General features: G+C 42.9%; 1 protein-coding gene across 3 annotated transcripts in view; it reads right to left on the reverse strand.

The window, feature by feature from the left end:
• Nucleotides 1-14,194, reverse strand: part of LOC135791880 (transcription factor Sox-5-like) — a 60,159-nt gene that overhangs the window by 14,890 nt on the left and 31,075 nt on the right. For 2 of the 3 annotated variants that reach the window (XM_065302444.1, XM_065302443.1), the window contains exons 3-4: nt 7,691-8,341; nt 6,594-6,750 (exon numbers count right to left, since the gene is read on the reverse strand). In XM_065302444.1, coding sequence (XP_065158516.1) covers nt 6,594-6,750; nt 7,691-8,341 — 808 coding nt within the window. Of the gene's footprint in view, nt 1-6,593; nt 6,751-7,690; nt 8,342-13,378; nt 13,897-14,194 lie in introns of those variants that run through there. The other variant, XM_065302445.1, reaches the window with a different exon arrangement.

Below are 14,194 nucleotides of genomic sequence, written 5' to 3' on the forward strand. Positions count from 1 at the left end.
CTATAATCTTCCAGCAAGAGAATAATTTGCTTAGATTATAGTTTAGTTGTAGTCGCGCGCGTCTGCAGCGCGCAAGTGAGGATAGCACTCAAGCTCAATTTGAATTCAAATTGTAAGATTTTATTTTATTTAAATATATTCAAATAGTGCATTTTTAAGCGCCCGTCAGCATGCGAAGCGACGATAAAGCGGTAGAAGAACAACAGAAGTACACGTGTAACGTCAATAAATTAGCGTCACGGCGTACTCGACAACGGTTATTTGCCTTCGCCAAATATGTACGGCTAATTGCAAAATGCACTTATTGGCGCGCATCGTAAACAAGTCGAAATGTTTTATCCGCGCTTATTAGAAATTCGGATGCGAAAAGCGTAGGAAACACATCTAGGCTGTGTGCGCTTGTGTCGCGCTCGAGCACGCGATGATGCTGCGTCAGATTAATTTCTGTTATTTATACGCTTTATTTATACAACATATATGAATTTTAAATGTTGCAGTTGCGCCGTCGCCTGTCATTCCCAAATTAAAAATAATACAAACATTGTACTAAAAATAAAAAGAAAAAATCGGCTTGAATGCTTCACACACGGGCGCGAAGTTTTTCATGCGCGCACGCCACGGAAAATTATTAAAACAACACGCTTTCCAAACTACTACTACTACAGCAGTATATCTACCTAACCAAGAGGGAGAGAAGCGGACTAATTTTATCCCTTGGCGCTCATTAATAAAGATAAAAGTGATATAAGGTGGTGGCGATGAAAATTCCAACGGCTAGTGTTATCAAGCTGTCATACGAGTGTGTGAAATTATTAATAGACTCGAATATATTAATATTTCGGTGTGGTGTAGTGTGTGCACTTTGTTCGACTGTAATAAGACATATAATAAGTTTTATTCGATGTTGGAAGTTACACGAGGCGTTATTTTTGCGCGCCGTTATCAGTGCATAGTTTGCGAAAGCTTTTCTATTCCGACCGTGTGTGATCTCTGGTGCACTCGTGTTTGTACTTTGGTATTGTTAATTTTAATTTTGCTTCGCAGTAAAACGCGTAAACAATTCCATTATTGTGATCATTTGCATGTTTGCGCAAAACGAGCATCTAATGTGATAACAACGTCGTAAATTATTGATTTGTGCTGCGCTGTCAGTTAAAACTATATCGCCGTTGTGTTCGATGAAGCACCTTTGAGTATATTATACGGTGGCACTTTGGCATGAAAATGCATTAGGTTGCCAAGCGCGCACATATTACATCGAAGTGACTTGCATTTATAATTGTGTTAAATTACCCGCACACCCTAAGATAAGCGCACTAATTTAATAATGCAGGTAAAATCAGCAGCGTCATACTATAGAGTACAGAACATGACAAAATTCGACACACCCAACACAACCACCAACGTCTTTAAATTGCGAATCGGATGCCTATTTTGATACGCAATGACACGTTTAAAATCGGTAGCTGCGATCATCAATAACTGCTATTTATCACTATGCAAACAAAAGGGAGTCTATTCCCCTGGCCCTAAACATAAAAATGTATAAAATAAAGGGATTATATTTGTGTTGGGTCAGAGAGGTTGAATTAAAATCGAAATGCCTGAAAGCGCATTCATCGTGATTAGCAACATTAATAGACCGTCATTACATTATATTGTGGTTTGGTGTATCATCATTTCGAAAGCAGACACTCACACTCACACAAACATATTGGAGGCAGAGACAAACAAATATAGTGTAGCCCACGCCAACGTGAATGGTGGCAGCGCCGGCTGAATATCCGAGGCACATCAATTGGAATCATGGAAATTAGTTGTTATTGTACAGCCTGCTGGGGGATATCAATGCGTATAATGCGCAAACAAACACGGGCACGAGCATTATAATCAGTCCAATATTTGACAAAGTCCTTTGTGCCTCATCCGGCGCTTGGCAGCGCAATACAGGTTTTGTATTATTGCCAATTGATGCGGCGCCCAATAGCCGAATGGAAAAAATAAGCGTCCGCCAGTTTTCAAATTGGAGAATGATGATGCGTGGTCTGCCATAAATGCAATATCCATTATTTTTTGTAACAAATTGGGCCTTTTATTATCTTGCATACAAGATAAAAAAAACGTAGAGTTTAATTATGGTGCGCTTTCAAAAACCTTATTTTTTTATATTCATATGTTTTTCCTTTGCGTTGCTAAATGGATAACTCGATAAGATAATTAAGATATTTGTTCAGCGCGGGTTTTTTAAAAGAACCGGGAAGCCATTGATTCCTGTGCGGGGAAGCATCGAACCGAGGAATAATAATTAAATGGATGTATAAAGAGATGCGCGCCGAGCAAATTTGAATCCTGTGGCGGAAAGGAGCAAATCCCTCCCCTTGAAAGGCGCCGCAGGAAACAAGGATAGCTCATCGCCTGCTTCATCAATGCATATGCAGATAGCGAACGGGATATAAACAGTTTGTACAAATATTGCAAACATTCGACTCGCGTGCGCGCGCGGGGGTTGTGCGTCTACACACAGCTTGCCGAAAGCTGGCGAGGGGAGGTTAAGATCAGAAAGCGCACAACTTTGATTCCCATTACTTAATTACACAGAGAAACTGAATTCGGCATGGCGATGTGTAGTGCGGCGTCACCTAAAAGAGCGGGAAATAGCGCAGCAGCTCTCGGGTGAGATCCTTTGATGGTCCCAAAATCAGATGCTGCGCACCGCTTCGACCCCGGGTGTGCTAATGATAACGAGATTAGCTACAATTACACACCGTCTTCTGACTGCACACCGTGCACGACTGTGTCCTCCTCCACCTCCTCTTCTTCACCAGCATCTCAGCGCATGCGGTAGGTGTGTAAGTTGGTAAAACGAGCACGCAAAGATAAATCAGCGCGACGCCATTGACATGCCCCAGTCCATTTATTATTTGAACGTCTTCAATTCGTCATTCTCATTCTCATGTATGCGCAATCCACGCACACGCATTTCAACGCCGGCTTACACTAATTCCGTCAATGTAATGCATATCCCCGTAGTCAAATCCGGCGTTTGTGTTGCACAATTTGAATGAAAACGCAATCAAATCGCGGCCAGCAGGAACGCTGACAAAGCTCCCGGGGGATATTGCGCTTTATTGTACGAAAACAAATCCTGAGAAAGGACGATTATACAACGAATACGCCGCCAGAAAAAAAATAAAATTTTCGTAACATGTTTTTGTGAAAAACTTGCGATAATAATACTTATACTTAGACACATGGACAATTACAGTAATAAATGACAGCTATAAAGTTAAACATTACACGGGTACGCAAAGATCACGTTATGGATGGCGCGCTGCAAGTTCGCGCGATTCCTTGTTTGCATATTAATTACATGATAATTATGCAAACGCATTTCTTTCACCGTTCTAACGCATGCGCGCGCACTTTTGTTGTCCGAGGCTTGGATTTCGATGTGATCGTTTTTGTTATTCGCAAGCTGATACAATAATTCTGCGGGACATTGGAATGCCGCTTACACGAACCGGGAAAACGTAAAAAATCCACACATTACATTAAGATGCCTACAACGTGCGTATGCAAATTATCCGCGTCTAGTATTACCTGGGCACCGATAATGTCTATGGTTTTCCATAGGCGCAAATATTCGATATTTGTACAATCTGTCTGAGACACGTTAACGCGCTTAACGTGACTATTTATTCGAATTAATTTACAAAGATCCTCGCAGATTACTAAATCCACGTATATCGACTGTCGAGACGAAAGATAATACGCAAGAAAAGCCTCGCCAGTAATTATAAATTTACTTTTGAAACAAACAAACCTCTCGACGCGTGTGCGCAAAGTTAAAGCTCTCGCATGCTCGCTGAAAGCGTAACAAACCGTATTTCAGATTCGCGCACGTAACTTTAATGTTTGTCACATACATCATTCAAGAAGTTAGAAGGATGAGTCGCGTGTATATAAACACGTATACATGTATTTACTCTCGCATTGCTTACTTTTGTTTGTGTCAACCGAACCAATCGGAGGCGAATCTTCAACTTAACAATTCTCTATATTTCGCTGCGGTTGCAATTATACATTTGCATGCGCACACGTTAAGCCCTCCTCCCATCGCACGAAGATGTCGCCTCTCTCCACTCTTACGAGAGATAATATAATGAATGATGGAATTGAAAACTCGCTTTGATCAACATTCATCACCACATTCAAGCGCAGCGCACGAAATATCGCATGTTGACATAAAGTAGAAGGACATTAATTGCACTACCATTTATTATCGACCCCTTATAGTTTGTTAACATGCAACAAATGTTCCGAAACTGAAAAGTGCTTTTTATAGGTTTAGGTGGTGCTCATTTTTTTTCTTCGTTAAACTTGTACACGAGGGGAGCTTAAAAAACTTATTTTCGAGGCTCATCACTTAACGCCGGCGAGATTTTAACGGATTACCGTTGCGACGCGTAGACTTTGACGATTTGTTGTATCAGTCATGTGAAGACGAACAAAAAGCTTAGACTTTCCGAAGTTTTTTTATAAAAAAAAGCGCATTGGTAGCCATGAAATTACGAAGGAAAGAATTTTTCACATTAATTACACATAGGAGATGCGAATAATTTGCTGGCGAGTATTTTATCGCCGTTATCATCATAATACGCGTTATAGGTTCCACCACTCGAACCCATTCAGCACGGATTGGCGGACACAAAGCTCGCGCGTACTTTGTGCGTCGAGTTTCGATAGGTAGTCGAGCATGAATATATTATAATTTATGATTCTCTTTAACCTTACTTCTATAAAACTAAAAGCGGCACGGTTTTAATACATCCTCGTAAAAGCCGAGTTTAAAAGATCCGCGCGCACGATGGACATGCAGCCAGGACCGCGCTGCTGCGAGTTTACGACGGCCACGACGAAGAAGAAGAAGAAGACCTGCTCTTAAGGTTTAACTAGAATCATCAAGTATGTAGCCTGGACTGCAGCGTCTCGATGCGAAATAAATATATAAAATTGACCACCATTAATGGAAAACTATACAGTTGATACTTAACAAAACTTATAAACGTTTCAGCGCCGAGAATCCGTGCGCTCGGGTGGAAGGAGCCCTTTTACGCGCGCGCACACATTTGAAACATTCGTCGATTTATTTTTTATGCGCCGAATGCGCCGCCATACCTTTAGATATTTTATCCCCCATTACATTTTAGCCTTTTTAAGTTGATTTGATTTGAGAGAGGAAAGTTTCGAGCGTGTTTCTTCCAGGCATCTGAATTCGCATCACGTTTGCTAATAATTTTATTTATTTTTTTATTATAACTAAGCGTGAAAATATTTCGTTTTTCAATTAATGCAATTTCCTGCGAGTTGCAGGATGACTTTTTGCTTTCCGTTCGTATTTCAGCATTAAAAGTCGTCTCCTGTCTCGCCATTGTGCAGAGTCGCAAACGTGAACGTGTGTTTTGACCAATGGCCATTCGTCGACGAACAGTGCCAGAGCCAATGAGCAACTAAACGCGCGTGGGTGCCGTCACGGATGAGACAATGCGCATCGCCTAATGTGCGATCATTAGAGACCATATTCGACTACTGCGGCGGAAAAGCTCCGCGTGCTTTTGAAACACCCACAACAGCAATGCGCGCGCTTTCATACAAAAGCCACCCTTTTCCTCCACCCATCACAACCCTTGTTTCCTTTTGTTTCTTTGCGGGAGCGCGCGCGTGTTTGTGTTATCGCTCTCTGTGCTCGTTTCGAGTTTTCTGCTTTTTGTCGGCACAGCAACGAAAACAGAACGATGATGCATCGAACAAAACCGCAACCTTTTTCCCTCCCCCTTCTCTATCTATCGACGTATGAAAATTACAAAGCTTTACTGTTACTCCAAGCGCGGAGGTAGAGGAAACCGCCGGAGCCAGACGTAGCAAGCGTATTTGTATCATCACACGAGAGACATGAGAAAAGCACGCATACGTGCCACTGAATGTAGTAACATTTTACAGAAAAGAGAATCAAATGTGTAACTTCAATGGAAATGCGCCGTACGTAATAGGTCTGGGCATATCACAGAGCATCTCGTTCATTATTCATTTTTGTATGTGTTTTGTGCTCTGTTCGCGGCGCAGTGTGTACACGCCGCCGTATGTTTAATTTAACTTGGAAGTTGTATTCACATTCACGTTTTCCCTTTATGTGCGGCGGCGCTCTTGCACAAAACGCCGCCGCACCCGGCACACCAGCCGCGTGATGGTGGTGGCATTGAATTTTTGTAATTCTTCATTCGTTATTTTGGACTCTTGACGTCCCCAACACACAACTGGGCACCCCCCAGCATCAAATCTATTGCGGGTTAGCATTACCGGCATCAAAAGAACAAGTCAACAAGGTGACCTGAATGCAGAAGAACCTAAAGTATGCAAAAGACGCACGCGCCAAAAAGGAACCCTTATCCACAAAAAAAACCGCGTGCTTTGTGTTGATATACAACCCCGATCAAAGTGTACACACACTTTCATATAAATTAGATTACATCATCCGATCACGATATGAGTAAATAGTGAATAATTAACGAAAGCGTTATATGTTGTTTTCTTACCTTGTGTTCGCTCTGCTGCTGCGATTGTAGTTGCTGCTGCGATAAGAGCTGTTCGCGTACCATCTGCAACGAGAGTATCATCTCCGAAAGCCGGCGCTCCTTCTCCGCAATGTTATCTCCGGAGAGCGCCTGGTGCAGAGCGGCCGCCCCCTCATCACTGAGAACAGAGAATCATCATTATTGCTGCATCCATATTCTGCTTCTTTATACATATGTTAGTAGCGCGGCGTGCGCCATGCAGATGCAAGAGATCGAAGCGGAGATAGCAAAAAAGAGTAAGTAATAGAAAACAGAACAAAAGCAGTAGCGGCGGCGGCGGCATGCACTCGCAATTGCAGTATATTACAAATGCTAGCGGGGCAACGCAAAAGTCACAAATATACAAATGCAACCGGGCGGCACCAGGCGACGCATTCAGAAGTTTGTTAGCCGATGTATTATTCAGCGTCGTCGCTCGGACGCTGGTTTCCGTGGCGCGGTGTCACCTCTTCTACTCGCCCTCAATGTGCACGTCCGTGGCGAACGGCACGTACTCATTGGATGTGTAAGGTGCCTGGTCTCTGCGAGAGACTAGCCGCTTCTCTACTACTCCTAGTCGGTAGTTCAATAATGTAATATGCATTGGATATTAAATTACCACAACTACTGGGCTTGCATGCTGGTGTTTACGTGTCCCGCCCGAGTGGGAACTTTGATTTTCCTCTTTTCATCCAGCATCCAGCATGCATTATTCAAATTCCCCTTTTTCCCGCTCTACACCCTTATATAAACCAGCGCTCGGAAATTTATTTATCAATGATTTATATATTACGCAATCGCTTGTTGTAATGAATGAATGTGAAGAATTGGGTTAATCGGTTATGTTGTATAATTTTTCCTGTGCGTGTTGTGTTATCGCCCAAAGAGGGTTAAAAAGTCAAGGCAAATTCGATTACTGTAGTAAAATAAAGTCGATACAGGGCGATGTGAGTGCAGAAAAACGTGCGGATGTTATTTACAATTACGCGCAGTTGTTATCTATCAGCAAAGCCATAACTCTCCCAACACTACACTTATTTGTTATTAAGTTGCAAAACTCTTCAGCATGTGTCACTCACGAGTTGTTCGGCGTCGTAGACGGTGTCGGCCGCTTCTCCTCCTTTATCGTGCTGTTATTCATCTTGGAAGTGAGCCGCTTCAAGACGTCGTCCATCGTACGCTTGATCGGATGCGAGGAACTATTGTTATTGTGTATACTACTATTGTTATTGTTATAATGAATACTAGTCGTCTTGTTTAGGTCGGACGTCGGCGAGCTGCACTCGGACGAGTTCCGCCGCTGCGCACCATTGTTATCTATGTCTTTAGCGAGCAGCGCAAGGTTAATTGTTGCAGTTGTCGCTGTGGCTGCCGCCACCGGTGTATTGTTGGTACTGTTGGCGCAGCCTTCCGCCGCTGAGGTGACGCGTTGTTTCTTCAGCGGCGGACTGCGATCCTCTTCAATACCGTCGTCGCTGCCTGAGAGCGACGCCGATGATGATTCGGATAATTTATATGACTTGAATGTGGCGGGATTGCAGTGATCCTCTTCGCCGAGATCGCTCAGATTGTTGCTGCTGGTCTCGTCGAGATCAGTCAGGCCGCCGCCGTCGCTGCCACCGCCGACAATCGTGGGCGGGAGGGGCGCGAGCTCCTCGGCCACCAGACACCCTGCGCCGGCGCCTTCTTGCAATTTCGTCGGTGGCGATTTTCGTTTCGAAGACATGGTTCTGAAACAATAACAAAATGCCATGTACTCTTTCTCTCCGCGCGACTGCCCTCCTTGTGTTGACGTGCGTGAAGGTGTTAGTTGTAGTTGTGGCAGTAGTTAGGTATTTGTTATTAGATGTCCATCAAAATTCTCATTAAAGATGGTGAGTCGTTTGGCGCGCCTGGGTGTTGCGTGTGTGTGTGTGTTTGTATGTGTGTTATTTAATTAGCCCCAAGGAGTGAAAGCCGCATGCCAATTTCCGTTAACAAATAACATCAAATTGCATTTGCAGTTTGGATTTGACCAGAAATCTCGTTGCGAAATTGCGAGACACACAAATATGTAGTAACGGAATTCGTCTCGGTCAATAAATTGGATGACGAAATGTTTTTTTCTTATTTTTCGACCACAATTCGAGAACAATTATGTCAAGAGGTTAGTTAAATGCAGATAAATTTCTCGCCTTTACGTAACGCGCTGCGCATCCGCACGTTCTTCATATCACATTGTTATGCGTCGTCCTGAATCACATATTGTAATCAAGGGTCACAAATGTTACCAAACAATGCTCCATATATTATACTATATTATATAAATTTTTATCGTCACACAGTCGATAAATATAACCAACAATAGCAGTTAAATAATCATCAGACTAATTTCGTTCCAAACATTATATTCTAGTTAATTATGTATCAATAGTATCAATATATTTTGACAAAAATATATTTTAAGCTACTTAAATGATGTGTAACATAAAAAATAGAAAATTCAGCATTCATTATGTTCGTCTCTTTTATATATTTATAATGTGGAGAAATTGGCTGTTTTATGTGCACGATGTGTATTGATTCGAGGAGAAAGACGTTGAATTTTTTTATGCGCCCAGAATACCTCAGATGTGCGTTGTTGTGTGCTTCCTTTTTCTATTTCTGCGCTGTGCCAATAAAATACGAACGAGCACGAAAACGCTGCAAGACAGGAGAAGAGCGCGCAAAACCGACAAATCTAATTTCTTACAAAAATAAAATATTACGTTCTGTTGCGTTTGCATCTTTTTTTTCCTTTCTTCGTTTGGGATTCTCCGCAGGTAGAAAGCATTTATTTATCAATACTCGTTATACAGTAATGTCAAATGAACGACCTCAGAATTTGATTTCGCAAGCACGCATGAAGGATGATTCCAAGGCCCGCGTTACAATATTTTGGCAATAAAACAAATATTTTGGGGGCGCCACCTTCGAATCCATTTGCCAATGGTGTGAGTACGAGTAGGTGTATGCTGAAGCTGAATATTCATTACATGTCCCCTGAAATTATTTGCTTGGCGCATAAGTCACTGCCGGTCATTATGTCACACAATGCATTGATTGCTTGGTCGAGGGTTGTAGCCATTGAATGAAACAGAATGGTCGAGTGCGTATTCTTTGATAAAAGAATAGAAAACGACATGTGCGATTGAATCTTGTTGAAGTGATGAGGCATAACAATCGTACCGTTATTATCATAATGAATAAGTCAGAAATACTAACGAGAATGAGAATTTGATCAACATTGATGTGTGATTTTTGTTGTTGACATTATGGTGAAATATCTGCACGCGAAAAACTCGCCACAGAGAGACAAACAAAAAACTCAGAATTCCTCAGTTGCTTGCAGCGAAATATTGTTGATTTTCTTATACTCGCGCTCCTAGCTTCTTCGGATGAAAAAACGATCAGTAATTGCAGATGAAAAGAGCGTTTACACCATTAGCTCGTGCGCCTTACGCGGTTATAAACCTCTCGCAGACGTCCACGGCCGGTAAAAGCACGCAGAGGCAACAATTGCAATTAATATCATATAGAAGATATACAAGTACCACATTGTTGTATTGAATGCGTCGCGTTCCATTCTGTAAATTCTCGAGAAGTAACGTGACATGATTAAATCAATGCCCGCATGTGTTAGGCGAACGCTGTGTGTTCTTCAGTATCTTCCGAGCACTCGCGCGCGCACATTGAAGAAATAAAAAGTTTGCATCGTTTATTAATATTGTTTTTAATTTGTGAAACGCAAGAATGTTTTCCAGATAAATTATTTATACGCTGGTATTTTTGAGCGCGCGTGGCATGATGATGGTACGTTATAATTTGAAAAACGACAACGAACAAATTGCGAATTGATGATTGAAAATGAAACGGAACAGGACGCACAAAGCGTAATAGGCGCGCGCGAGTGATCCGAATGGCATTTCTATGATGAGGGAAATTGAATTGTCGTCCCGGTGAATCGGGAATCGGTAAAATGACACAGTCGGCGAGTACGAGTAATGGTAGTTGTTTGAAAAGGGATGGTCCCGTTTGTGTTGACCGAGAATGTGTGTGCGTAAGTGTATGCAAAAAGGCTCGGATTATTGGGGTGGACAGTAGTGTTGTGCTGTTGCGGGACACAAAAGCATTGGAGTCCTCTCTGTAGTGGCCGGCCGCGTCGGGAGAACAGCCTCGCGAATGGATCGCTTTCACAGATTGTGTGTGTGCCGATGCAGGACCTCTCCTCGGCGTCTACTATTGATGACCAACGCCGAATCCACTCAACGCGCAAATGTGTATTCGTTGTGCATTATTCCCCGAACGGGGTTTTGGCGCTGCTTTTTTCCGACCCCTCTTTTAACAAACAACTTTTATTCGCGCGCTGAATTGTTTCATGTAATATTCAATGTGTGTTGGGGAAGAGTGGAGATATTTAAATGACAAATTTGTTGACGTTAAAGAGAGTCGCATTTTCCGGAATGCACAAAGCACTTTGTCAGAGATAACCGAATATGATCGAAATATCGGCGGTGGAATGGATCGTAAACATGGGCAAACAACGATCGTGTGTGTTATTTCAAGGAAGCACACATCCGTCGTGTGGCGGTGAAATATGGGCCCGTCGCATCTCGTTGCCCACTCAAAAGGAACCCACGGAGACAATTCTTTTACAATACTCGTGTAGGGTAGGAAAATAAATAGACTTTGATCATCCGCAAGCAATCGATGCATTGCAAAAGGAAGCGATCGAGGAAACGCGGTTGGATGTCCAAAGTTGTTGAATAAATTCATATCAACTATAAAATAAAGATGATTCTCATTCTCGTAATATCTACTTGTTTGTTTTTGTGCTTTAGAAATTTTAATGCGCCGAGCAACAAATAAGTCGCTGTTCAACAAACACCCATACCCAGTTACGTAAATTTTTGTTGCATGTACACATACATTGAATGCATGCAGTAATAACAAACAAATTTAATTATTTAGTAATGAAATGATCATTTGGCCCAGTTAGCCGCGTATATTTTGACCTTTCGATGAACAAACGCCGACATTTTTAATACGCTTCAAAATTATTTGAAGGCATTGTGCGTTTGGTGTCTGAAAAGGAGTAAAGTCTCCGTTTTGATTGTGATAAAACTGGCATAATAACGACGAAGGTTATTCGTGATTTAGACCATACAAGTGATAACATCACATAGTGATAATGTGTCATTAGAATACAACAGCGGGCAAAGCGCATCATATACTAAACAATCCTTGAAAGTGCTTCGAATTGGTGTTACTGTGGAAATGTTTGCTGAGAGGCAGAAATAAAAACAAAAAAAAGCCCGAAAAATTAATGAGCCTTTTGAAGGTGCTTAAGTATGCGCACAGATGTAAAATGACACCGCGCACATCTGCGAGCGGCTTTGACAATGCCATTTTTATGCTGCGCCCTTATCGGACGCATTAAGAAGATAAAGACAAAGACAACACGTTTGCCAATGAATCGACAACATCTGTTTGCCATTTAGCCCGACTGACAACTTTTGGCCACATCCTGTGCCGTCCGCGGATGAATATAGGTTGAAATTAACTTTTCGGCATTCTCGTATCCAAATTTGTGGCAATATGAAAATGTTTTAAAAATGCACCCTCGCTATGAGGGGAGCGCAGCAATCTGATTTATGTAGTTGGGTCAGTAGTGTGTAACCTAAGACGTGCACGAAACAAAATTTGAAAAATATTCGTCAAAATCCGTCTACCAGACAAACGTTTTAAAACAGAAACACACACACACAACATAGTGCAACAGGAACCAAAACCATTATAGTATGACTGCGTGGTGTTATATTCTCTCACTTGACGAAAACCAGATGCGTACCACTTTGCTTACTGAAACCGTCCACAATAAAGCGAACAAAGATTGGCCTACGAAGCAGAAATAATAGTAGCAGGCTGCGAGGCAGAGAGAAAAAAATAAAAAAGCAAAAGATGAGTCGTCGGCAGGCGCGTTATTAATATTTGACCACTTAGTATAATGCGGTTGTTGGCAACAAAAGAATCACGTCGTTAAAAAAACTTTAATCTTTTAATAGATATTTCAGCATTTCACGCCGCACGCGGCAGGCATATTGTTTTGTGGGGCCCGCGGGCATCGTTGTGAATTTTCATCATTTCTCTCGCGGTGTTGTGTTGTTTTTTTTTGTTTCTATTTTTTGCGCCATGCACACACGCCGGGGCAACGTCGAACAAGTGAACAACATCATAATACACTCGGCTCTCCACGCCTGCGGTGAAACGATGACGCAAAGAGTAGCGCGATATATTAATATGCGACACTATTGTTCTGGCAACGAAATCTATTCCCCATCAAAACGCTCATTTATCAAAGCAATATGTGCGTTACCGCTTCATCAACTAACTAAACACACATGACATATGCCAGTCGGGCAGCTCGACGAGACAATAACGGCGATTGTCTCAACGCTCATGTGTCCCCGGCGAAAATAAACACATCAGAAAAGAAAAAAAAGTAAAACTGCACCAGCGTTGAATCATCACAATTCTCTACATTGTTTAAATTAAAAACAATAAATTGGTTACCAGTTATCAATGGCGGGTAACCAGTAAGAGTAACCACTTCCGAGATCCGCAAAACGCGTTAATATGATTATATAACAGGTGCAAATAATGACAGACGCCTTGTGGTTGTTGTCGATGGTGATATCTAGATATCTTCACACCTACGTGCGTGATAGACGTTGATGGTAGCAACTTACCGCAATTGTGTGATCAACTGGAGGTCAACACATGGCGAAAGAGTCGCCGCCTGAGAGCGAACCTCTTGAAAATGTGCGGTAGCCACTGTGGCGAGTGTCCGTGAAGACTGGAAGGCGTACACTGCAGGACCGGACGACGGTGCGCTTCAAGAGGAGAGGGCGAGGAACTAAACTGAGCGCACCCTTTGCGAGAGAGAGTCCCGATTTACACCTATTGTTTACACGAGTACGATTGGCCGCCGCGCACTGTCACTGCAAGAGCATCAACGATGAACAACGAACAACTCGAATCCGTATCACACTAAACAGTATTGTTGTGTATATTATTTTGATTGATCTCGAAGAGTTTGTTTGTAGGTTGGTGGTTGGCACAGCAGCAGCAACCGAATAGAAGAAAGCAGCGACGAGATGCGACGCGTGTGCGTGTGCTGCGTGCTGCGATGCGTCTGGGCATCTAGCGCAGCGGAGTCTCTCCGCAGGAGCGGATTCCCTCTCCTCCGGCGGCGCGGCACGGGTCGGCCGTGTGCTCTGCGGTGTCGCGCACCGCCTCGGATCCTCCTTTAGCGCCCACGTGGCCGGACCGCCTCCGCCGCCAACTATTATGCTCGCCGAACACTGAAAAGCTGTTTCCGCGGAGCGCGAAAGAACGTTTGCGGATTCGCATTGTTATATTATAAGGCGGAGCGTGTTCTGCTAGACTCCCACGTATCCTCGCGTGCGCGTTTACTGCCGGCGAGCGTATCGCTTCTCTTCCTGCGAAGACAATGAGGACGTTCCGCGTTTATCAAGCCGCTACTACACAACCATTTAGGTTGT

This window comes from Atheta coriaria, unplaced genomic scaffold, assembly GCF_025399875.1.
Source record: "Atheta coriaria isolate IRGN ID8LTWV9N9 unplaced genomic scaffold, Caltech_Dcor_3.1 hic_scaffold_5_pilon, whole genome shotgun sequence".
Lineage (NCBI taxonomy): Eukaryota > Metazoa > Arthropoda > Insecta > Coleoptera > Staphylinidae > Dalotia > Dalotia coriaria.